This window comes from Rattus rattus, chromosome 4 (assembly GCF_011064425.1).
Source record: "Rattus rattus isolate New Zealand chromosome 4, Rrattus_CSIRO_v1, whole genome shotgun sequence".
Taxonomy (NCBI): Eukaryota; Metazoa; Chordata; class Mammalia; order Rodentia; family Muridae; genus Rattus; species Rattus rattus.
Window position 1 is genome coordinate 28,917,396 of NC_046157.1, and position 25,391 is coordinate 28,942,786.

At 42.2% G+C, this 25,391-nt stretch overlaps 1 protein-coding gene across 1 annotated transcript in view; it reads right to left on the bottom strand.

Annotated features, from left to right (window-relative positions):
- The window catches only part of Gramd1c (GRAM domain containing 1C), a 101,739-nt gene that overhangs the window by 44,322 nt on the left and 32,026 nt on the right, over positions 1-25,391 (bottom strand). The window contains exons 5-8 of the mRNA XM_032899647.1: positions 20,076-20,160; positions 10,333-10,436; positions 9,681-9,776; positions 7,898-7,978 (exon numbers count right to left, since the gene is read on the bottom strand). Coding sequence (XP_032755538.1) covers positions 7,898-7,978; positions 9,681-9,776; positions 10,333-10,436; positions 20,076-20,160 — 366 coding nt within the window. The remainder of the gene's footprint in view (positions 1-7,897; positions 7,979-9,680; positions 9,777-10,332; positions 10,437-20,075; positions 20,161-25,391) is intronic.

A 25,391-nucleotide genomic window follows, 5' to 3' on the forward strand; every position in this document is an offset into this window, starting at 1 on the left:
CATGCTCCCCACAGTGACGAGAATGGGCTAAGCCTCTGAAACTCTAAGTATCGTCTTCACTATTCATCAAGAAAACTTTGCCACAGGTGGGGACTGCTACAGAAAACCACAACCAATGGAAATGCGGAGTCGTGGAGCTCAGGCCCAGTGGCTACATCTACAAAACACCCCACACCTAAGGCTTAGGGAACATTGCAGAAGAAGAAGAAGCAGAAAGATTGTTAAAGCCAGAGGATCAGAGAACTTACTGTGAGATTGTGTCTCCTTGTAATATCGTAAGCTACACCAGTGAAGTTTCACTAACATGCCTGCCCGAATGTGAGCTAAACCCACACGACACCGACAAACAAGCCAAACCACCAGGGGAGAGCCCATGAACCCTCGGCCCTACAGAGAACTCAAGCAACTGAGTGAAGCTGGGAGGGGAGGAGCTTGTCCTTAGCAGGGAAGAACACACTGGCTGTGCAGTGACAGCCAACTCTGAAAGCATATATGCAAGTGATACTATAGGGACTCAACAGGTTTTACATGGGACTATGGATGTATATACAAATAAGTGTATGCATGCAGTAACAGTTGATGGGTAATGAAGCCATCAAGGGAGGAGGGTGGAGAGGGTTATATGGGAGGGCGTGGAGAAAGCAAAGGGAAGGGAGAAATGTTGGCATTAAAATGCAACCTCAAAGCTAAACAAGAAAATAGAAACAAATGAATTAAATATATATATATATATATATATATATATATATATATATATATATATAAATTAGGGTGACCCCTTAATGGTTCTGAAGCAAAATTTGTCTTTTTCTTTCTTCCTATTTGGCCTTCTCCTTGAACAAAAATAATTACAGTAAATTATTAATTAGGGATGCCTTATATTCAGATGCCAAATCCTTATAATTGTAATAAATTAAGATACTTAGAATGTATTTACTGAGTATCTGATACATGTCACATATAACTTACTACTCAATCTGGCATACTGTAGAGAGAGCAAGGAGACACAGCTGATATCCTGGCTCTCACGGATATGTAGGGCCTGACAGGGGAGACTGTCTGCAGTTACTGGAGATGCACGTCACCGGCTATGTGGTAACGCTGAGCTTTGTCACTGACTACATGGCAGTGATCGAGACAGACATGGCCTTTGTCCTCCAGGTGTTTATAGCCCAAGCAAGGAGAACGAAAACAAAACAACAAATTGTAGTTGCAGCCAGTGTTGTAAAGGGGAAAAGCAAAATGGAAGCAAAGGTGACGGTTACTTCAGGTTCATTAAGAAGACTGGGAACAAGGTGTGGGAAATCAGAGACCGAAAGTTGCAGACCATGTTCGAAGACTACTGGACACACAAAAGTAGAACATTTAAGAGAAGACATTTTTGAGCCATAGGACCCAGATTGTGAGTCCCTATGTAAACGTTTGAGGCAATAGTTGTTAAGCAAGAGGCAAAAATAGTGGCAAAGTCCCCTTTACCATACACACACACACACACACACACACACACACACACACACACACACACACACACACACAGAGAGAGTAAGAATAAAGTCACAAAAACAAGTCAGTCGCAGGCACATATTTTAAAAGCCCAACTTTGGTGGTGGTATTGTTGAGGCTTGGACAAACTGTCTCTGGAAAGGGCCATATAGTAAATATATGCTTGGTGAGCCATATGGTCTCTGTTGCAAATGCTCAACTCCGCTGGTGTCATGTGAAAACATAAACAAATGACAATGGCTGCTTTCCAATAAAACTTTATTTATGGGCACTGAACTTAGAATTTCATATGATTGACAAGTATCAAGAAGTGTTATTCTTTTGTGTGGTGTATATGTGTGGGTACACGCACGCACGCAAGCACATATGCCCTCGTGTGCTCTTGTGTATGTGCTCAAAAGCACACACACACACACGCACACACACACACACACACACACACACACACACACACACTAAAATAATCAGGCATGGTGGCACGTGGGAGGCAAAGGCAGGAGGATTATGAGTTCAAGGCTAACCTGATCTGCAAAGTGAACCACGGTCTCAAAAACCAAACCAGAAATCTGAGGGGACAGGATTGGCCGGCTGGCTCCAGTATGTGATGTGGGCCGGTTTGAAGGAGCTGAAGTTGGGATGGAGAAGAGCCTGGTCTTTTTTTTTTTTGATTCTTTTTTTCGGAGCTGGGGATCGAACCCAGGGCCTTGCGCTTCCTAGGCAAGCGCTCTACCACTGAGCTAAATCCCCAACCCCGAGCCTGGTCTTTTTAAACTATGGTTGCATGGTTCACTACAAAAGCTGGGGAAAGCATTGTCTGCATCACAAGACTGCTGCTACTTCATCTGACCCTAAGTCCCAGGAGCTTGGCGCGCTGGTTAGACATGCCAAGCAAGGCCAGTGAGTGTAAAGGCTGTAGAAACTGAAGTGCTGTAAATCACTTCACACACGAGCAGGCTGATGGACAAAGACCAGACATTGAAGACTCCTGTCAGGAGTTAATATTGGAGGTACAGCATCCTTTCATATGTAGTGTAACAGAGGAGTCTTATGGGTTGGAAAACAATAGTTCTATTAAAGACATTTTTTCTTCTTTCTTTCAATGAGAGATCTCGTGTGCCCCAGGTTGGTCTAGAATTTGCTACGTAGCTGAGGATGACCATAAACTTCTGATGCTATTTATCGGGATCACAGATTCTCCGTATTCTGTATATACTAGACTTGCCCTCTACTACTGAGCTACACTTCCAGCTCTACAAACGCTCTTTCAAAGGCAGTAGTATGAGTAGTATGAGAAAATGCCTTTTTCTGCGGACTTTGCTGGAAAAATAAATAAAACGAATGCAAAAGCATGCTGTTTAAAACATAATTTGGTCAAATAAAAATGTTTCTATAAACCAGGTGTGTTGGCACAGACCTTTAGTCCTAGCACTCAGAAGGCATAGACAGCCTGGTCTACGTATCGCTGTGTTCTAGAACAGCCAGGCTATGTAGAGAGCCTTGGCCTCACAAAAACAAAACAAACAAAAACCAAATCTTTCTTTCAAATCAATTTGTTTTTAAAATTTTCTCATTCAAGAAGTAAACAAAATTTGCATATTTATGTTTAGGAATGTTTCTTTGTGTTTTAGAGTATCACACAAGATCAACAAGTCGAGAGCCAGATGTGCTGGCACATACCTTTATAAGCACTTGGGAGGCAGAGGTAGGAGGATCTCTGAGTTCAGGCCAATGCCACGGTACAGTACTGCAATAAGTCCTTGCCTCAATAAAATGAAAGCAAATGTAACTAATGTACCTTTTATCAATCTAAAAACAAGAACAACCAAAGACCGAAAGCAAGCCCAAGGTTTTAGTTTGGGTGTCTATTGCTGTGATAATGACCGTGACAAAGTCAACTTGGGGAGAGAAGAGTTGATTTCATTTTACAGCACTCAGGTCAAACTCCATCCCTGAGGTCAGTGAGGGTAGAAACTCAACAGAGCATATATATATATGAGACAGAATCTCTCACTGAACCCTGGAGCTCAAAGCAAAGACTGGCTCTGACTAGCAAATGCCAGGGTGCCCCCGTCTCGGCCTCCTTAGCAATGGGATTCTCGGTGGACATTGTACTCCTGTTTTTATCTGGGTGCTAAGAGTCCAAACCTCGGTCCTCACTTGCTCGGCCCGCCCTCGGCCCACTGAGCCATCTCTCCAGCCCTATCTCTAGTTTCTATTCTAAGGAACCCCTACAGTCTTTAAGGTTCCAGAGCTGGGAAGATGGCACGGTGGTTAAGGACATTTAACTGCTCTTGCAGAGGACCTGGATTCAGTTTCCATCACCCACATGGTAGTGCACAGCTACCTGTAACTCCATTTCCAGGGGATCTGGTATCCAATTCTGGCCCCTACAAGTGTCTGCACGTTTGTGGTACACACGCATTCGTACAGATTCACATATGTATTTGCATACGTTTTAAGAAGTAAACTTGGAGTGGCTAGAGAGATGGCTCAGCAGGTAAGAGCACTGGCTGTTCTTGCAGAGGGTCTTGATATCCAACCCCCGAAGGGTAGCTTACAGCCATCAGTTCCAGAGGATCCGTCGCCCTCTTCTAGCCTCCAAGGGCACCAGACATGCATCTGGTACACAGATGTACACGCAGGCACAACACCCATACATTTAAAATAAAATACTTTAAAAGATTCTAATTAAGACAGTTTTATGTAGTATTTAATATACACATCTAAGCATTGTTTCTTGAATCATTACAGAGCAGAAATGGCTATTGTTACTAAATGAGAGTTTACGTGTCTAGTGCTAAGAACAACGTGATCAAGAGGTTTGACAAGTTCAAGTAACATGAAGATGGTGGCTCTCCAAACACGTGAACCAAGAATACAGAAGGCATCATATGTGCACACACACACACACACACACACACACACACACACACACACACACACATACACACACACGTACACAATAAATCTTAAGCTTTAAAACTGTGTCTCTCTTTAGTCTTAGTTCCATCTTGGTTTGGGTTTCTTTTTCCTTGCTTTGTTGAGATGTTGTCTTCCTAAATGTACCCCAAGCTGGCCCTGAACTCTCAGATCTCCTGCCTTGGCCTCCCAAGTGTCATAGTCGTAGGCATGCTACTACCTCAGCTCTCCTTTCTCTACATAGATATGGTTAAAGTTTGTTATCTTTAATATTTCCCAAGAAAACTTTTCATTTTGTTGATGTCATTTTGCTGTTCTTAATGACTTTCTCTGTCCCAATGATCCTTCTTTCTTTGCTTCTGTTTATACAGAGTTTATTTGCTCTCCTTTTTCTAATTTCATAAAGCCAAAAGGGAGGTCTGTCGTGGATTCAAGATCCGCCTTTTAAAAAAATATATAACAAGTGTTTACAGCTATGACTTCTCCTCTAAATGCTGCTTTGGCCTTCTCCGGTGAGAGTTGGTGTTACTTTGTTTTCACTTGGCTCATGAAAGGATTTGTTTTATAATTTCCTGTGGGGAAACCCTGCTATTTAAGGTTGCAGTCTACCGTGTCCAGATAGCTCCTCAGAACTTGGCACAAAATGTAGGACTCCCTTTTCCAACAGGGCCTCCTCCTCCTCTTGACTTTATCTGGGGAGCATGACCCCTACACCCTCTACCTGAGGAAAGTTATGTAGTCCTTGGCAAACTTACAGAGTTCAGTTTCCTCTTTCTCAATAAAAACCTTCCCAGCAAGCATCTGAACTTCGTGGGATGCTTACCAATGCAAATGATGCATTCCCTGTACATTACGCTCCAGCCAATGATTTACCCTGAAATCCTTCCCATTCTCCAAGGTTCATTTATAGCACTTGTCCAATCCAGATAAAAGTGTATGCGCACCAGCTGTTTCTCTGAAGATCGTCTGAGAGGGCTGTTCCATTGAATATTGTCCAAGAGAGCTGTGCCACTAAAATCCTGAGAGAAGGCCTTCTCCCCACAGCACACACAGCTGCACCAGGATCCTGCAGACCCCACAATTCCCCTTGTGAATTCTTCTTTTACCCAGTGGCTCTTTAGAAACCTTCTATTTAACTTCCACTTTCTAGTGAGCCTCTGATTCCAAATTTCATTCCGCTGTGACCAGAGAATACATTCTTCATCACCTTAAGCCTTTTGAATGTACTGAGGCTTGTTTTATAATCTAGGACTGTGGTCTGTTTGGAGAACCACCACATGCCCTTGAGAAAAATGTGTATCTGTTGTTGTTGTTGGACAAAACATTCCATAGGTGTCCTCTGGTCCCGGTTAGTTTGTCATGCTCTTCTCTTTCCTGTTGATCTCTGGGTGGTTGTTCCCGTCACTGGAAGTGGGGTGCTGAATTCAGCTGTTATTGCTAAATTGTTTCTTTTTCCCTTCGATTCTGTTCCATTTTGTTTTGTGTGCTTTAGGGCTCTGTTACTAGCTGCGTACATGCTTACAGCTTCCCCATATGAGCTGACTCTTCTATCAAGGCAAGCCTACACGCCTTGTCTATCCGCTTTAGTGTTAAAGTCCATCTGGTGAGATGGCTCTCATCGACGCTGCTCTCCATTTGCACGTCTTGCCGGCTTCTTTCACTTTCAAGACGGCTGTGCTTTGAAGTTATCCTGTCGCCTCAGGCATAACAGATAGCTGGGTTGTGTGTTTTTTATTCCATCAATCTTCGGGTCTTGGGTGCACGGTTCAACTCATTTATATTTATATGGGGATTTACGTAATATCTGGTAAAAGGTCATTTGGTTAAGTGTCCTGGCTAGTTTTATGTCAACTTGACACAAGCTAGTGTCATTAGAGGAGGGAGGTGCAACTGAGAAAATGCCTCCTCCATAAAGTCTAGCAGTGGAAGCTTGTAGGGAATTTTCTTAATTAGTGATCCATGGGGTGGGCTCAGCCCACTGTGGGTGGTACCATCCCTAGGCTGGTGGCCCTGGGTTCCATAAAGAAACAGGCTGAGCAGCAACCCCCTCTATGGCCTTTGTATTAGCTTCTGTCTCTAGGTTCCTGCTCTCCTTGAATTCCTGCCCTGACTTCCTTTGGTGATGAGTCTTGATGGGGAAGCCTAAGCTGAATAAACCCTTTCCTCCCCAACTTGCTTTCGTCATGGTGTTTCATCACAGCAATGGAAACCCTGATTAAGACACTAAGTGTGGGGTTGGGGATTTAGCTCAGTGGTAGAGCGCTTGCCTAGCAAGCGCAAGGCCCTGGGTTCGGTCCCCAGCTCCAAAAAAAAAAAAAAAAAAAAAAAAAAAAAAAAGAAAAAAAAAAAAAACGAAAAGAAAGAAAAAAAAAAAAAAAAAGACACTATGTGTTTTGTTTATAAATGTGTGTCCCTTTACATTTCCATTATTAGCTTCTTATATGTGAAATACATATTTTCTAGTTAATCACTTTACTTCTAATAATGTTTCTTTTACTATTTTTCATCTTAGTTTTTAATCTTAGGGATCTTAATTAGCATAGTAACTTAACAATAAGGTTGAAGATATAGTTGAGTGGTACATAGAGGAGGCTCTGGGTTCAATCACCATAACAACAACAATAAGGGGCTGGGGTGATAGATCAGTAGATAAGAGTGCTTGCTGGTCAAGTATGAGAACCAAAGTCAAAATCCCACATAAAATGCCAGAAATGGCTGCACATACCTCCGGTTCCTGTGCTCGCCAGCCGGCCTAACCAGCCAACTCCTGTATCTGTGAGACCTTATCTCAAAACAGTGAGATAGAGAATGGCCAAGGACACCGTCAGACATTCTCCTCAGCCTCCGTCTGCAGGGGCGTCTGCGCATGCGTATATGCACGCACCTGCCACAAACCCCTTTAGAACGCTTTAATTCACACTTGTATTACATTTATTTACCCATCTAGTTGTGTTGTACGAGTGTGTGCGCCTGCGAACCGCGATGTGCAAGTGGAAGTAAGAGGTTAGCTTGTGGGTGTCAGTTCCCCCTTTTAACGATTCTCCCACAAATCAAACGGGGATCATCAGGCTTGGTGGCACGTGCCTTTACCCACTGAGACACTTCCCCAGTTCCTGAGTTGCTTTCAATTTTCTTCCTCTCCTTCTTTTCTTTTCTTTTTACAGGTATGTGTGGAGGTGGCGGGTGTTGATGGGGTCTCACAACGTAGCCCTGACTGTTCTGTAGACCAAGCAAGCCTCGAACTCGGAGTTCCACCTGCCTCTGCCTCCTGCGTGCCGGGATTAAAGGCGTGTACCACCACACCCTGCTCTTCAATTTTTCTTGTTTAGTTTGAAAAAGAATACAAAAATTAACTACAGATCGTTTGCTTTAAATTATTGAACTGTCATCAGAATTGGATCCATGAACATAAGAAAGGGCTCTTTGCAAATCCTAGTGTGCCTTCTTACAGAATGCTTCCGGAGCGAGCACTTACCTTATCTAGCAATACATTCTGCCACAACCTAAATATGCTCAGGTAACTTCTGTCTCTGGCGCCAAAAGACGTGAAGAAAAACTACAAAGGAAAATAAGGAGACGAGTTGAGTATTGTAAAAACTGAGAGGAAGCGTCTGTGGGGTCCTGCTATGACCAAAGCCGGCCACTCCCACCTTTCAACAGCTTTCACTTCCCCCTGGTGCTAAAAGGAAAACAAATAATTCTCGCATAATGAAATAGCTTTATAAACTCTGCCCTGTAACAAATAGTATCTTATGTAAACAGTTTTCAAACACAATGCTGTTCATTTTACTAGGAAAATGGGCTAAAACTAGGCAGCTGTTCATGCTTAGCATAATATTCTCAAATTAATCTAAATAAATTTATAGGCAAAAATAGGGTTTTTTTTATTCTGAACTTTGAGATATGATGACCATCAATTGAGCCCCGTATAAACTAAAATTACAAGTGGGTTTCAGAAATGTCTATATTAATGATACAAATTTTAAGTTATGCAATTTTTTCAAGTTTAAAAAAAAATCCAGGGGTTGGGGATTTAGCTCAGTGGTAGAGCGCTTGCCTAGGAAGCGCAAGGCCCTGGGTTCAGTCCCCAGCTCTGAAAAAAAGAACCAAAAAAAAAATATTCCAAAAATATTGGATCTCTATTAACAGTGCACATAAAACACCCAAGTTAAACTTGGAGGCCTATGATGTTATAGAAATGAGAAAATGATAAAATGCTCAATCTATAATTCTGTGTCTCTTTTCAGCCCAGTATTACTCTACATTTAGCTACTTATATTAAGTCATATTTAAAGTTGACTTCAATGAGAAAGAGCAGCAAGATGCTTCCTGGAGTGGAACCTCACAGCGGGTTCTCTCATCCACTGGCCTGGTCAGTGGCTTCCAATCACAAAGTGCTTGTCTACAGGAAGGCAAGGCCCATGCTGCAGTGATTAGGAAACTTTCACACACTGATTTCGGCATTAATGCTTTCACAGACAGACTTTTCAATTCATTAACTGAGACTTCCTGGCAGTGGTGGCATACTTCAATCAGAGGAGGCAGAGGCAGGTGGATCTCTGAGTTAGAAGCTAGCCTGGTGTACAGAACCAAGATCCAGGGCTATATAGAGAAACCCTAAGAAAAAAACAAAGCAAAACAAAACAAAACAAAACAAAACCAGAAAACAAACAAAAGCTGAGACCTAGATATATATCCTTTTTTGTTGTTTTGTTTTTGTGGTTGCTTGTTTTACAAGACAGGGTTTCTCTGTGTATCCCTGTCTGTCCCTGTCCCAACCTACAGACCAGGCTGACCACGAACTCATAGAGATCTGGTCGTCTCTGCCTCCTGAGCACCGAGACTAAAGGCATGTGCCACCATGCCTAACTACATATGGATACATATTCTTTATAGAATATACATCCTAACCCTCTCTAGACAGTGTTGTGTACACAGCATATAACCTAATGATTACTAATGTCCTTGTATCCTTTGAATTTCTTTATTTTTATTAGCATACAAAGAAATAGATTCAATTGTGACATCATTAAACAAACTATTGTATTTTATGTTATTCACCTCCCACTGTCTTTCCCGCCTCTGGCTGTTCTGCTTTCTCCTCTGCGAATAGTAACTATTTAAACATACAAGAACCTGTTATAGAATATCCCGTGTCTCTGCGAGGCACTGCGACTTCAAGAACTACCTGCATTTCCGATGCTATGTAAAACACATCTTCCTGTTACGAATGCGGCAAAGCTGGAGAAGAGGCTCACCTTTTCCCCCTCTGTGATGATCTGGATAGCATTTGGGATGAGTCGAGCAGTTTTCTCCTTGGTCATAAAGGTTATATTCTTTAAAGCAATAGAAATCTAAACATGCACACACACAAAAATATTTTTCAAAAACTGAAAGGCATGTTTTCAGAGACATATACAACCCCAAATACCAAGTGTCAATCTAATCCAGAGTATTGGGCTAAAAGCCCTGCTCTTGGAGTTTACAGGCACATGCTGTGTTCTCTGTGAACATGAAACTCAGCAGTGGGTCAGACATGCTCCCTTTAGTGTGACGCCCATCACTGTGGGGATCTAACATTAGGACTGGGTGTGAAAGACGTGGGAGTTGAGGATCCACATTCGAACCCTCAAGCACAAGATAGACAGTCTGTCAGGTAACCACAGTTTTGGCAGCCAAGCCCCTTTCAGCCTAACTGCAGTAAGCACAAATGGGGCTTGATGTATTAAAATTAGAAAAATGCATCACACATTTATGTATACATAAACACATTATACTTACATAAACATAGAGGTACAAATATGTATGGTTTTACTTTTGAATCATCTTAAATACATTCCTTTTAAGAATGCTTTGTATTCTAACTACCCAGCTATTTCTATCAAGAAATCAAATGCAAACATAGCTTACTGTGGTTTCCCATCTGAAGATGTTGCTATAGAAACACAGCCAGTTTTCTGAAAGGTACAGCCTCCCCTGAAGCAAGATATCCCTCTGAAGAGCGCAAGCGTAATCTGTAGAGACGAAGATAAGGGAAGGTCATTCACAAAAGTCTGACAACTGAATAAACCTTATGCTACTTCAGCTCGTGGGATGCCATCCCTGTCTACTCATTCATTCACTTTTTGTTCATTCATTTGTTCATTCATCCATACACTCTGGGCCGGTTATTTTGTTGGCATTAGGTTCACCAGAAATATTTCTTACCCTCCTGGAACACTGTAAAGGAAAGACAGGTATGATGGTTGACATTGTCAACCAGCTAGAATCTGGAATTGTCCAGGAGACAAGCCTCTGGGCGTTGCTGGGAGGGATTGTTTCAGTCAGAATAATAGAGCAAGTGAGACCCACCCTGGATATGGGTGGTACCATTCTATGGGCTGGAATCCCAAACTGTTTAAAGATGGAGAAAACTCGCTGTGTCCTGACTATGAGTGCAATGTAACAAGCCACCTCGAGGGCACAACACCATGATTTCCTCGCCATCGTGGACTGTGAGTCAATGAGCCAAAATGAAGTCATTCTCCTTCAAGTTGCTTTTGTTGGGGGATTTTAGAGCAGCAACAAGAAATGCAACTGCTCCGGTTTGAGAACACAGCTCCCCGTGGTAGGGAGGGCACATGGTGGGGGCAGGTTGAGCAGTGATGGAGACGCAGAGAAAGGGGAATCACTGTGCTTAGTTGCCTCCTCCCACTTTCCCTTCTAATTCACTTACAGGACCCAGCTCGTGGATGGAATGGTGTGACCCACGTTCTGATACACCCAGAGGTGTGTCTCCTAAGAGACGCCAAATCCAATCAAGTCCACAATGAAGATTAACCACCAACAGATACAAGAACAAGTTAGATGATAACCGAAGTGTAAAAATAGATAACGAGAGCAGTCATACAGCTAAGGGGGACGGTATGGAGACCCATTATCAGGAATGATTTCCCTGAATAAGTAATCTTTAAAAAATAATCCAAAGATCAATAAAGAGTTGACATAATTATGATAGACAAATAGTACATGCACAGGGCCCATGGTAGAAAAACATACAACACATTTGAGAGCTAAAAGGCTGGGCAGGGTGGTGCACACCTTTGATTCCAGTGCTCAGGAGGCAGAGGCAGACAGATCTCTGTAAGTTTGAGCCTAATCCACGCACTGAGCTCCAGGCCAGCCAGGGATATATAAAGAGGCCTTGCCTTTATTGTTAACTTGACACAATCTGAGGTTACCTAGGAGAAGTGTCTCAGAGAGACTGTCAAGATTGATTGGCTGTGGGCATGTCTTAGGAGGCTGTCTTGACACTGATTACGGTGGGAAACAGACCACTGCGGGTAACGCTGTTCCCTGGGTTTCAATTCTAGCCTGTGTAAGAGAAGAGGGAGAATACTGAGCACACGTCAGCATGTATTCATTCCTCTTGTTCCTGACTACGGATGTGATTCCTTAACCAGCTCTCTCTGTGACAGAATGTAGCCTGGCACTGTGAGCTGAAATGACCCTTTCTTCTCTAAGCTGACTTGTCGGGGTATTTTAACTGAAAAGGAAACAAAGACAACCGGTCTAGCTTGCTTTCTGTCATTGCAATAAACACTATGACCCAAAGACACTTGGAAGGAGAGGAAAGGGTTTATTGAGTTTACACATCACAGTCTGTCATCTTGAGGGAAGTTGTGGCAGGAACTGGAGCAGAAACTACTGAAGAACACTGTTTCCTGGCTTGTTTGCCATGGCTTACTCAGCTTGCTTTCTTATACAACCCAGGACCAATTGCCTAGGGTTAGAGTCGCACATGGTGGGCCAAGCCCTTACTCATCCATCATGAATCAGGAAAAGGTCCCTGAGGACGTGCTCTCAGGACAGCTGATGGGGACATTTCCTCAGTTAAGGGTCTCTTTTCCCAGATGACTCTAGTTTGTGTTAAGTTGCTAAAAACTGACCAGAGCAACTATCGTGCCTCTAAGATTAAGCTCTTGCTTCCTGCCTAATGCAAACCATAGTTCCCAGCTACTGACAGCACAAGGTATAAGGAACTTCTGTGAGGTGACTCTGTCAACCGCTAAATTTTAAAACTGTATAAAGTTACTTTTTTTTTCATTTTAAAATAAGAGTTGTGGGGCATGGTGGTGCATATCTTTAATCCCAGCTTGGGAGGTGGGGGGATCTCTGAGAGTTGGAGGCCAGCCTGACATAGTAAGTTCCAGGACAGTCAGAGCTAGACAAAGAGACCCTGTCTCAAAACAGCACAAAACAAAACAGTTGACTAAGCCTCAAAACATTCAGCCTTAGTAGTGTTAAATTCTAAGCACTGAGCAAGGCAGTTAACCTTTCACAATGCTTCCTTTTGGGGGGATGAGGTACCACTAAATAAAGCTATTAATAAGTAAGCAGATTAGGTGTCCCGTTCACTAATATGTATGTCCCAAGCAGACTGGGTTAAAGGTCGCCTTCAGGGGTCATGAAATTCTTATCTCATGGAAACATTTTATCATCCAAGGCGTTCCAGACTTCAGAGATACCTGATTGGCTGATAACAGCGCTAGCCCCTCCCCAAAGTTCTGACTAAATAGGGCAGGGGCACCATTAAGGGGACTGTGTCACGGGCTGTCAGAGGGGGCGTGCCTTGCCAGATCATAGATTGCCCTGCATTATTTTATAATAATTATATTGAAAAAGACAGCACACACCTACAATATTTTAGCAGAAGAGTATTTGATATATGTTGATGGACTTTTCGGTGATTTTACATTTTGGCTTCCTTAAAATGTGGGCTATCATAATAAATGTAGACCACAGCAAAATTGCTTAAAATTGTAGCAAAGAAAAGTAAATACATATAAAAGATAGCAAAGGCATTATATCACATACAATAGATAGAGCATTTTCTTTTAAAAGAGCAAAATATATGCATTTTTGTGCTCTTAACTTTGCTACTTATAAATGAGTATCTACTATAAAAATAATTGCCATTTTTAGGAGATAATGTTCCACACCTGTTATAATAACAACCTGATTCACTTAGAATGAAATAAGAAAATAATGTTTACCAAAAAAATCATTGTTACAGACTTTGTAACTTCATAATGGTTTACAAGAATGCTGTACTAAAACTCAAGAAATTAACCAAGAAGGTTAATTCTTCTGTAGGTCAGTTTGACACATCTTGCTTTATTCCATTCTGTAGCAATAATATGATCAATTTTGGTACAATTAAATGGCCCCAATATCTATAAAGATTTATTTTCATAACCACACCAAAAAAATGTAATAGTACAGGGCTGGAGAGATGGCTTAGTCCTTAAGAGCACTGACTGCTCTTCCAGAGGTCCTGAGTTCAATTCCCAGCAACCACATGGTGCCTCACAACCATCTGTAATGAGATCTGATGCCTCTTCTGGTGTGTCTGAAGACAGCTACAGTGTACTTATATATAATAAATAAATCTTTAGAAAATTATAGTAAATAAAGCACATTTTAAAAATCCAACAGTATTAGGAAATACATGTCTCCAAATATCCACTCTGCAGTAGTGATCATGGAAAGCATTGTGTCGAGGACCTCACTAAGCAGAAAATTACCCCTTAAAAGAACATTTTAAAGATTGCTTTTTTTAGATTTAATATTTAAATTTCAAGATAAAAAACTCTCCTTTTTGTCTTTTGTTAGCTCTTTACTTGCAATGGCTAAAAGAGTAAATATAAATTGAAAAAGAAAAACAAGAGGAAGAAAAAACCCCTCATGTCTGTGGGCAGAAGGAGAGACCCACATCCCTTGGTTTCTCTCAGAGCATTTTCTTCTAATGACTTAGCAATTCTTTTCCTGCTCCCTTGAAGGTAGTTTGGATCTTTTTTAAAGCTAAAGAGGCTTCTCCCTTTCGTCATAGCTCAGGGCCCAGGAACCTTCTGGGAAGGTAAGAGCCTAGCTTTGCTGGCTAACTGGCTTCCCAATACAAAACTACCTCTGTCACATAGACGTGAGTTTAGATTTGAACCGGCTGGCTGTCGCAGCTATTTTCCCTAATTAATAGGTAAAGTTGAGGTGGATTAAACGTGACCCGTGGTGATGTCAACTTGGCTCGTTTCAGGTCTGGTCTTCCCTTCTCTCCCTACCTCCTGCCCACCTCTCTTTATTCCTTCATTTCGACAGGTTTTCATAGAGCCAAGCCAGTTTGGCCTCGAACTCACTTCGTAGCTAAGGATGACTTCAAACCTCTCATCCTCTGGCCTCCACCCCAAGTACTTTCCTCACCGAAGGCATCCTTAGCACCCAGCTATGTCCTTTCTAAGGAGGCGGTTTCCAGCCTGTTGTAGCTGCAGGGCTGCCAGTTCTTATGCTCTCACCCACACCACATTCTAAGCTTTGTTTTGTTTGTATGCTTTGCTTCGTTAGACAGGGTCTCCCTGCCTACCTCCGATTGGTGATGAACTCATTGTGTATCATAGGCTGCCCTGAAACTTGGCATCCTCTGCCTCCAGATGCTAGATTTGCAGATCTGTATCAACATGGCTGGCTTGCATTCTAGTTTATGTTTAATCAATAACAAATTGCCTTTTTATTATTATTATTAATTCTCCTGCCGTGGTGGAGAGGTCTGCAAGAGGTTTCTGTACTGGATTGCATGTCCTCAATACAACACTGCCCTGTCTGTACCTCTACCTTGTTCCCTTAGATAAGCAGAGCGCTTAGAATGTAAGTTTGGAGCAATAACGTCACAAAACAGAACAGTCTTCCAAATGATCCTTTCAAAGGGGAAAATAAAGTTAAAGGTATGAACACCACTACTTAAGAAACAAAACAAAACAGTAGTGCGGAGAACTGGTGCAAGTTGGGAGGGATGGCAGTTAGAAATGCGTTATTTCCCTTATACAAGCTCCTTTAGAGATGGCAAAGACAACGTTCAATCAATTAAATTCAAAACAGTGCCGAGGGTGGGGCCGGAAGGCACATTCGCAGACTGAAAGATTTTAGACAGTTTTAGAAGACAGGAGGCAGATGCCAATGAATAAACCCTCATATTAAATGAGTGAATAAAGAGTAAAACCAATGACTAGAGCCCCAGCTCCAAAATTTATATGCTATTCGCATTTTAATCATCTCCCCCAAGGCTCCCTTTCCCATGCCCTAGCCCCACCCACTCCGCATTGAGGGTATTTTTGTGTAATCTGTCTACAAGTAGAATTACTGGCTCAAGGTTCACTATAGATTTTAATGAAGATTTCTTTGATCAAGATTAGTAAGTAAAAGAGAGAAGGCTCAAATGAGTACTGGGAATAAAGAAAAGGCCATGCTAATGCAGACACTCGGACATTTTCTAAGATGCCTATGGCCATCCCACTGCAAATGCGCCTGATTTCACAACTAAACAGGGCTGGGGCTAGTTAGCACTTGGACTGGGAAACTGTTTCTAGGGGATAGTTAGAAACAGCTGTAATTTTGCACTTATACTTGAGAAAAATTAACTAACAATCTAAGTACAAGAACTACATCTACTGGAGGGGGCTAAGGGCTTTAAAATGTGGTCGTCCAGAGCTTCCAGGGACTAAGCCACTATCCAAAGACTATACATGGACTGACCCTGGGCTCCAGCCTCATAGGTAGCAATGAATATCCTAGTAAGGTCACCAGTGGAAGGGGAAGCCCTTGGTCCTGCTAAGATTGAACCCCAGTGAATGTGATTGCTGGGGGGAGGGCAGTAATGCGGGGAGGATGGGGAGGGGAACACTCATAGAGAAGGGGAGAGAGAGGGGTTAGAGGGATATTGGCCCGGAAACCGGGAAAGGGAATAACAATCGAAACGTACATAAGAAATACTCAAGTTAATAAAGATGAAAAAAAATGTGGTTGTCAGTGTTGAACACCAAACAGTGCTTAATTAGCATGTACAAATTTGAGAAAGGTTTTCATTGGGGCAGGACTGCTTTATCCATCTGTATATCAGATGTGAGTTGAAACTCTCCTCAGTCATATAGGTATGGAGAGTAAGAACTGAAGAGACCTTAGCTTTAGGTATGATCCCTGCTGCCTTATCCTCATCCTCTTCCTCTGCGTCGTCAATAATGACCTCTAATTTGCCAAATCCAAATTTCCAGTTCCTGTATTTCTTTATTTTTTCGTTTTATATACATTGGTGTTTTACCTGCATGTATGTCTGTCTGTATGAGGGTGTCCAGTCTCCTGGAACTGGAAATACAGTTGTGAGCTGCTATGTCAGTGCAGGGAATTGAACTGAGTCCTCTCGAAGATCGGCCAGCCAGTCTCTTAACCACCAATCAATCCACCTCATTGTTTTTGAGACAAGGTCTCTCATTGAACCTGAAGTTCACTGATTTATCTAGGATAGTTAGCCGTGAGCTTCATTGATTGGCCTGTCTCCTCACCTGCCCCACCCCCTGCTGCAGGGATCCCAGGAGAGCATCCCCACACATGGTTTTTATCTGGATTCTAGGTTGATTCAGACCCTTGTGCTTGTTCATCAGACGCTTCCCCAATGAAGCTATCTCTCCAGCCCCTAAACTTCTGAAAGTTTGGGGAAGACAGTTATGTCACTCCTCCATAACTGTTTAATTATTCAAGCATTTATTCATAGCAATATGGACTCATAGATATTTATTTGATTCTTTGGTTCCTTATCCCAAATCGTTGTTATTTTGTTGCTTAAGCTATTCTAACGTTGAATATCAGGCCCTGTTCCAAGTTGTTGTCTGTTTCCGCTTTCTTAACCCACCGTTGCTACTGTAACCATAACGTGCTCTGTCCTCACTTCTGGAGTTGTTACTGCTCCAGAAGTTTCCTCTGGGAGTGAGGGGGTGTTTTCAGAAGCCAAGACCTGAGCTCTACACAGGCTCCCTAATGCCAGAGTCTCAGCAGACAGAGATAGGGGACAGACAGACAGACTCAGCCCTCCTTAGCCATGGCTTCTACCCGCTCAGGCTAAAGACTAAATCACAAAGGCATGTTTAAATGTTTCCTTTGGAAAGAAATGCAGCTGTATTGAATGTGTGCAAGCTGTCTTTCAGGTCACCAGTCTGTAAACATTACATATACATATAACTACCATTTACATCTCATTTACATTCTGTGATCCACTAAGAGTAACCCATGTTCTTGGGTTCCACGTGAATGCTATACTATTTTACATAAGGGCTTGAGTATCCACAGACCTTGGCATCTGAGGGGACTTCCTGGATCCAATCTCCTGAAATAGCAAAGGCCAACCATATATACTGAGCCACTCATGGTTGGAATGGGTTCACTTGTTTATAACACAAATAGTGTCATTGTTACAACCGGGATATCCCTGAGACCTTGGTTATTTCTAAATATTTTAAGCAATGAAATTCCTTCATAAAGATGTGGCCAACGAACAGTCATGTAACCACCACCAAAATACCATACAGAACCATTCCAACACCCCGAAAATGTTCCCTGTACAGCCATTTTCCATTTATATCAGGTTCTAAAATGTCTACGTTAAACATGTTTACTGTGCCAGTCAGGAAAACAGATACAAATATGTAAGTTTTTAAAAACAAACATGCACACTGAAAAAAGTATAAAAGACAAAATATTTGCCAAATTATGCAGATAGAAGAGTCAACTCTTTTCTCCCCATTCTCCTGGGTGGCTCTCCAGTGTATTTCACTATACAATGAAATTAGTATCTTTTGAAAGGATAAAAATTGGGGCTGGAGAGATGGCTCAGCGGTTAAGAGCACTGACTGCTCTTCCAGAGGCCATGAGTTCAATTCCCAGCAACCACATGATCTGATGCCCTCTTCTGGTGTGAAGACAGCAACAGTGTATATATATATATATATATATATATATATATATATATATATATATATATATATATATATATATATATGTGTGTGTGTGTGTGTGTGTGTGTGTGTGTGTGTGTGTGTGTGTGTGTGTGTATATATATATATGTATGTATATATATATATATATATAAAATCTTTAAAAAAAAAGAAAGGATAAAAATCACCAGGGGGTAGTGATAACACACCTATAATCCTAGAGCTTAGAAGGCAGAGGTTAGGAGGAAAGCTCCAAGTTTGAGGCCAGCTGATCTACATAGAAAGTGGCAGGACAGCAGGGGCCACATAGAAAGACCCTGTCTCAACAAAACAAAACAAAAACATAAGAACCAACAGGATACATTTTAGGACAGTTTCTGTGGAAAGCCTTCTGTTTTAAGTGGGAGGCTAGCAAGAACATTTGAAACACCTGCAATTACAATTACAAGAGGCTGTAATTGTTTTTAACAATTAACACTTAGCCTTCCACCACAACAAAGAGACAACTGGCTTTCCTTTCCCTCCAAATCCTCCTGTACCCACCACCACTTTCCCCACAATTTCGTACTTGAAATTTTTATTATAAAAATATATTGCTTCTGCTGGGTATGGTGACATACGTCTGTGATCACAGCACTTGGGAGGTTGAGACAGGAGGATCACGAGCCCAGGGTAATCTCCAGATAGAATGAGTTCAAGGCCAACCTGGATACATAAGACCCGATTTCATTTCCCAGAAGCCATATCAAAATTTGGATGTGGGGGCTGGAGCAATAGCTCAGTGGTTAAGAGCACTGGCTGCTCTTCCAGAGGACTCAGGTTCGATCCCCAGCATCCACATGGTGGCTCACAACCACCTGCAACTTCAGTCTTAAAGGATCTGACGCCCTCTTCTGGCCTTAGAAGGCACTGCACACACATATGTCACAATAAACTTGCAGGCAAAACAACTATATACAGAAAAATAATTAAATAAAATTAAATTTAAAAAAATGTAAAGCTGAGAATGGTAGTGTACTTGGAATCTCAGCCCTGTGGAAGAAGACAGAAGGGATGTAGCAATGGGTGAGCTTCAGGTTCAATGAGAGACTCAGTCTCAAAACATAAGGTGAGCTGATTTGGAAGGTATTCAGCAGTGACCCCTGGCCTCCACACACATGCACTCCTATATGCTTACATGTACATGCCTGTACATGTGTGTACAAAAACAGGTACGCAATAAAGCATTTTTGTTACAAAAGTGACTAAGTTTGTTACCAGAAAGCCTAGCACATATAAAAATTCTGCATGAACCAGAACACGAACAATGACTTTAGACCTAAATTTATTCCTAGAACCTTCTTATTAAATTGATCTATTAGTGCACTTGTTGAAGAGTGTATTTTTTTTTTTAAGATGTATTTACTTTATTTATAAGAGTACACTGTAGCTATCTTTAGATGCACCAGGAGAGGGCATCAGATCCCATTACAGATGGTTGTGAGCCACCATGTGGTTGCTGGGAATTGAGCTCAGGACCTCTGGAAGAGCAGTCAGTGCTCTTAACTGCTGAGCCATCTCTCCAGCCCCGAAGGATGTATTTTTCTCAGGAAAGCTACCTACGATGACTATCGAATCTAAATGTTCCTTTCAGCGCCTTATATAGAGACGCAGGAAGAAACCAGGAGCACACGCTTCTTCTTAGGACGGAACATCTCATAGGTCAGAAATCGCTGTTCCCCTGGTTCCATGTGGCTTAAGCTCGTCTAACTGTAAAATGGGGCCCTGTTTTCCCTACGAAGCAGTCCCTGTCTAGCATGAAGACCTAAGCTCTCTCTCCGCGCTGTCTTCTGTCCCGTCGTGTCTGTTTGTCGGCTGAGTTACCTGCTATCAGCTTCTCGGAGTCGGGCAGGTGTGTGAACTGCTGCCTGTATTCCTCGTTCCTGTCTTTGTAGGTGGAGCTCGAGATCTGAAACAACAGAAAGACGAGGTTTCTGTTTGCTTACACTTGTAACCGCTTAGAAAGCACCTATGAAATGAAACTTGAAAGTCACATCCTTTCTGTCAATATTATGTCCTTATAGGAAAGAGCCATGAACCTTTCAGAAGCCATTTGTGTGCTGCTTCTGTGAGCACGGGGTGGGCTGTGGAAGCTAGGAGCTGTGTTGACAAAGGAGGCTGGGCTGGTGGAGAGAAAGCAGAAAAGCTGTGTTTAGTAGTAAAGGGGGGACGTCCTAAAGGCATCTGGGCAGCCTGAAAGCATGGGCCCGCCTGGAGCAAGCCAAGCGGCAGACTAGCAAGGACTTTGGCAGATGGATCTCCAAGGAAGGGACGCCATGCGGGCTTGACATCATCCATATGCTCCTACCAAACAAAGCTGAAGACACGGGAGCGGCCAGGAGACAGCCTAAGCGACTTCCAGGTTCCTGCCTGGACCCTCAAGAGAGGGGAGAGTGTGAGGGGCGTGGTCAAAGGAGAAGAGCACATTACCTAATGTACATAAATCTGTCGGAGAGCCCTTCTGGGTCTTTGTGTTTGATATTTAGCAATCACTTGTCAATAATATAGAGGGTGACTCCTCAAAAGTCAGCCTTAAGGAGAAAAGAAAAGCAATGGTAAATCCAGCAGAGATATCCGTTCCCATGTGTTACAGGACGGACCCAGATTTACTCTAAGCAAGTTCTTAAGCAAACAAACAAAATCAAGCAGGTGGGGAGAGCAGAGATCAAGGCCTGGAAAGTATGGTGGCACAGCGGCAAGCCTTACAAAAGCGGCATACGGAGAAAGCGCTCTGCAAAGAGGAAGGCTGGAATTCCCGGCTGAGGCAAACCCAGACGAGCCCACGCCACGGACACAGGTGCAGAGCATGGGAAAACCATGGCTCAAAGTAGTAACAAGTCTCACCCTGGGTGTCAGGTTAAGACAGTAATGCACATTAAGACATGCACCCTGGGGAGGGGGAGGGATTAGGGGGATGTTTGCCCGGAAACCGGGAAAGGGAATAACACTCGAAATGTATATAAGAAATACTCAAGTTAATAATAATAAAAATAAATAAATAAATAAATAAGGCTTCTATGAACATAGTAAAAAAAAAGATAGCAACATGAAAATATAACACAAAATATTCATGAATATTATGTTTAAGAACCATTCTTTCTGCATTCCATATATAAATGCATTTCTTAGAAATAAAATCTAATAATATAGTCAAAAAAAAAAAAAAAAAGACATGCACCCTGTCAAGTTCTATGGAGAACGACACGTGACGGACAAATCGTGTACAGAGAAGACCAGATTCGTTGGGAAACGGCAAAGCCGGCCCTAGCTTGCCTCCGTTGCAAGTTAGCTCATCTTTCTGAATAAGTTCTCTCGTTTTGCTTGCTACTGTCTAATTGTCTCTGGTGAATTCTTTGTAGTGGGATGCAGTACCCTGGAACCCTGCCGGAGATAACCTCTAATCCACAGGATCACTAGCTCATGAACCATTCAAATCATCCAAAAAAAAAAAAAAAATAGGTAATAAAAACAATCCTTGGTGGACCTCGGGCAATGGATTTAAGAGCCTGAGACATCAAAGAATTTATCCCCCAAATGTTCAAAGAACAAAAGAAAACCATGCTTGGTGAACTTAAGGGCCTATGAGATGATGGGTCCGGGCTGTCCTAGCTTCAACCGTCAACTTGACAGCTCAGAGCCATCTGAGACAAAAGCCTCGATGGAGGAATTGCCTCGGTCAGATTGGCCTGTGGGCCTGTCTGTGAGGGACTGGCTTGATTATTAATTTATGCAGGAGGGCCCAGCCCACCGTGGGCGGCACCATTCTCAGGCAGTTGGTCCTGTGGCGTGGAAGAAAGTGAGCAAGACAGCAAACTGTCCTCTTTCATGGTTGCTGCTTTGACTTCCTACAGGAGTTCCTGGGCTGACTGCCCTTGATGAACTGTTACCCGGAAGAAGAAGCCAAGTAAAGCCTTTCCGCCCTAAGCTGACTTTGTTCTCGACATTTGTCAAAGCAACAGAACACTTGAACAGGGGGCAAAGGTATTTGCTTCCCAGCTTGATGATCTGACTCAATATCCGAACCGAAAATTGGTGGAAGGAGAGAACAGACCCTGCCTGGGCCTACACACACACACACACACACACACACACACACACACACACACACACACACACACACACACACACCACATAACACATACACATACCACATACATACACACACACACACACACCACATACACCACACACACCACACCACACACACACCCACCCCACACACATCCACCACACACACCACACACACACCACACACACACACCACACACACACACCACACACACCACACACACACCACACACACACTCACACACACACACACACACACACACACACCCACACCACACACACACACACACACACCACACATACACACCCCCACACACACACTCACACACATACACACACACTCACACACATACACACACACACACACACACATCACACACACACACACATCACCCACACACCACACACACACCACACACACACATACATACACACACACATTCACACACACACACACACGCACTGACACACACACACCACACACATGTACACACACGAAAAGTAACCTTGGCCTACACACATGAACACACACAGACACAAACCACAAAGACACACACAAACAGGTAACCCTGGCCTATACACACCCACACACACAAACACACACATTCTTGCACACATACTTGTCTATACCTTAAAATATTTTGAATCAAAATTAAACTAATTGCCTAAAATATTTAACACAGAGATAGAGTAAGGAAACAAAAATAACAAGAAACAGGAGCAATAGACAATAATGTCTGTTTGTCAGTCTGTGTATTCATGCAATCAGACTACACAACAGAGGTTAGGATGAAACTGGGAGCAAGCAAACATCTGGAATACTCTAAATGCCATGCTCAAGAACTCAGAACAGGAAAAACCCATTTTTTAAGTTAAAAAAATGTAATAAAGAAGAGTAAATTATTTTTTAAATTGGAACGCAAAACAATCAAACATATAAATGAGAGAGAGAGATCATTATTTTATAACAACTAAGTGGGCAAGCATTCAGCAAGACTGATGAAGAAGAGCAAAAGGGAGACAGGATATGAATTATTGTCACTAATAATTAAACAGAAGACAACAGTGTAGATACCACAGATCTCAAAGGAAATAAGGGAGATCCACATGCCTCTACACAGACAAATGTGCTACCTTGGAGAACACCCTGGCTCCTCAAAATGTACAGCCACTATAGCTCACTCGGTACGAAACAGTTCATTTAAGTTGGCCCACGATCTCCGAGGAAACGGAATTTATGGGTTCAGATTTCCCAGGACAGAAATCTCCAAGACTAGACGGCTTCACTGGAGGAGGCTTGAATGTTTAAAAACTCAATTCCAGTTCTGCGCGGTTTCTTTCGGAATATTAAGTTAGGAGAGAACAAATCTCAATTCCTTGTGTAAAACAAATATTACTCTAATATCAAAACTAGATAAAAACATTACAAAGACAGAAAGTGGTAGAAAAAATGTCCTCTGGAATACAGATGCCAAAACTCTTAAAGTGTGAACAAATACCTTTCAGCAATGTAGAAAACAAATAACACAACGTGACCCAGGGAGCCATGGCTGGTTTAGTAGGCAAAAGTTAATCAATGAGATCAGCTAAAAAAAAAAAAAGGAATAAAAAATCATATCACTTCACTTGATATAGAACTAACATTTTAGATAATTCAATGTCTACTTGTAATTAAAACAAACAAACTATTCCCAAATCAGGAATACAAAGGAAGTCCCTCGACTTCAAAAAGGGAATCTACAAAGTACCTATGGTTTATAAAATACTGTCATGGTAAAAGACTTGAGTAATACAATAAACTGAGATTCACTCTTTTTAAATCTCAGTATTGGAAAAGATTATGCAGAACTAGAATTGAGTGTTTGGACTGAGATCTTCAGGACTTCTCAATGAAACCATCAAGGTTTGGAGATTTCTTCCACTGTGTTGGTAAAATGGCTTGAATCAGTACCTCAAATTACAGATTTTAGAAACTTAATCTGCAGCCCGGAGTAGTGCCTCACACCCACAATCCCAGTACTTGAAAGGCCGAGGCAGGAGGATCATCACAAGTCTGATTCTTGAGATATCTAGTGATCCCAGGCCTGCTTAAGTTATAGATAAGATTTTACGCACGTGTGCATGCATGCACATAGACACACAGAGACAGACAGACAGACACGTGCGCGCGTGCGCACACACACACACATACGGGGAGAGAGAGAGAGAGAGAGAGAGAGAGAGAGAGAGAGAGAGAGAGAGAGAGAGGGAGGCGGGGGACAAATTAATTTCCAAGGCTGGGGATACAATTTCATGGCTCAATATTTGCTTAGTATACCTGACAACCTGGGTTCAATGCCCAGTACTTACTAAACAAGCAAACAAAAATGCCCTCCTTCTCCAGGACAATAGTGTCTGAGAGGACACTGGCACTGTTGTCATGGAAGTAGGTTAATTACAAGACAGTTGACTTCTTATGAAACAAGTTTGGCCTCCTTTGCTCTCCTGTTCTGCCTGGACACCGGGTGACAGAAGAAAGAAGTCAAACACAAGATAATCAGGGCTCTCCACTGTAGCTTCATAGACTCCAGACCCTCCAAAGCTCTGGAACTGAGAGATACTTTTTCTCTTTTTATAAATTAGCCTGTCCATGGTCTCATTACAGCTATACAAAGTAAGCTAACACATGATTTATTAGCCATGTTTTCAACCAAAAGAAATTTAATTTTCAGTCAATTTTTTCGTACAGTGTATTTTGGTCTTATTCATTTTCTCTCCCCATTTCCTCCTTCCAGATCCTCTCCACTTCCCTACTCACCCAACTTCTTCTTTTTCTTTCAAAATAACACATAAACAAACAAACAAACAAAAAAAAACAAAAGAAAGAAAAGGTACTAAGACAAAATAAAACAAGCGCACCCAAAAACCTTGGAGACTGGTTTTGTTTGTTTGTTTGTTTTTTAAACAGGCCCCCAGACCTTAGCACAACTGACTCTGTAGTGGAAATACCATTCGGGTTATAAAACTCAGGGCGTAGACAGCACCACCTGGCAAAACAGAAACGAAGGTCTAATCCATCAAAGTCCACAGTTC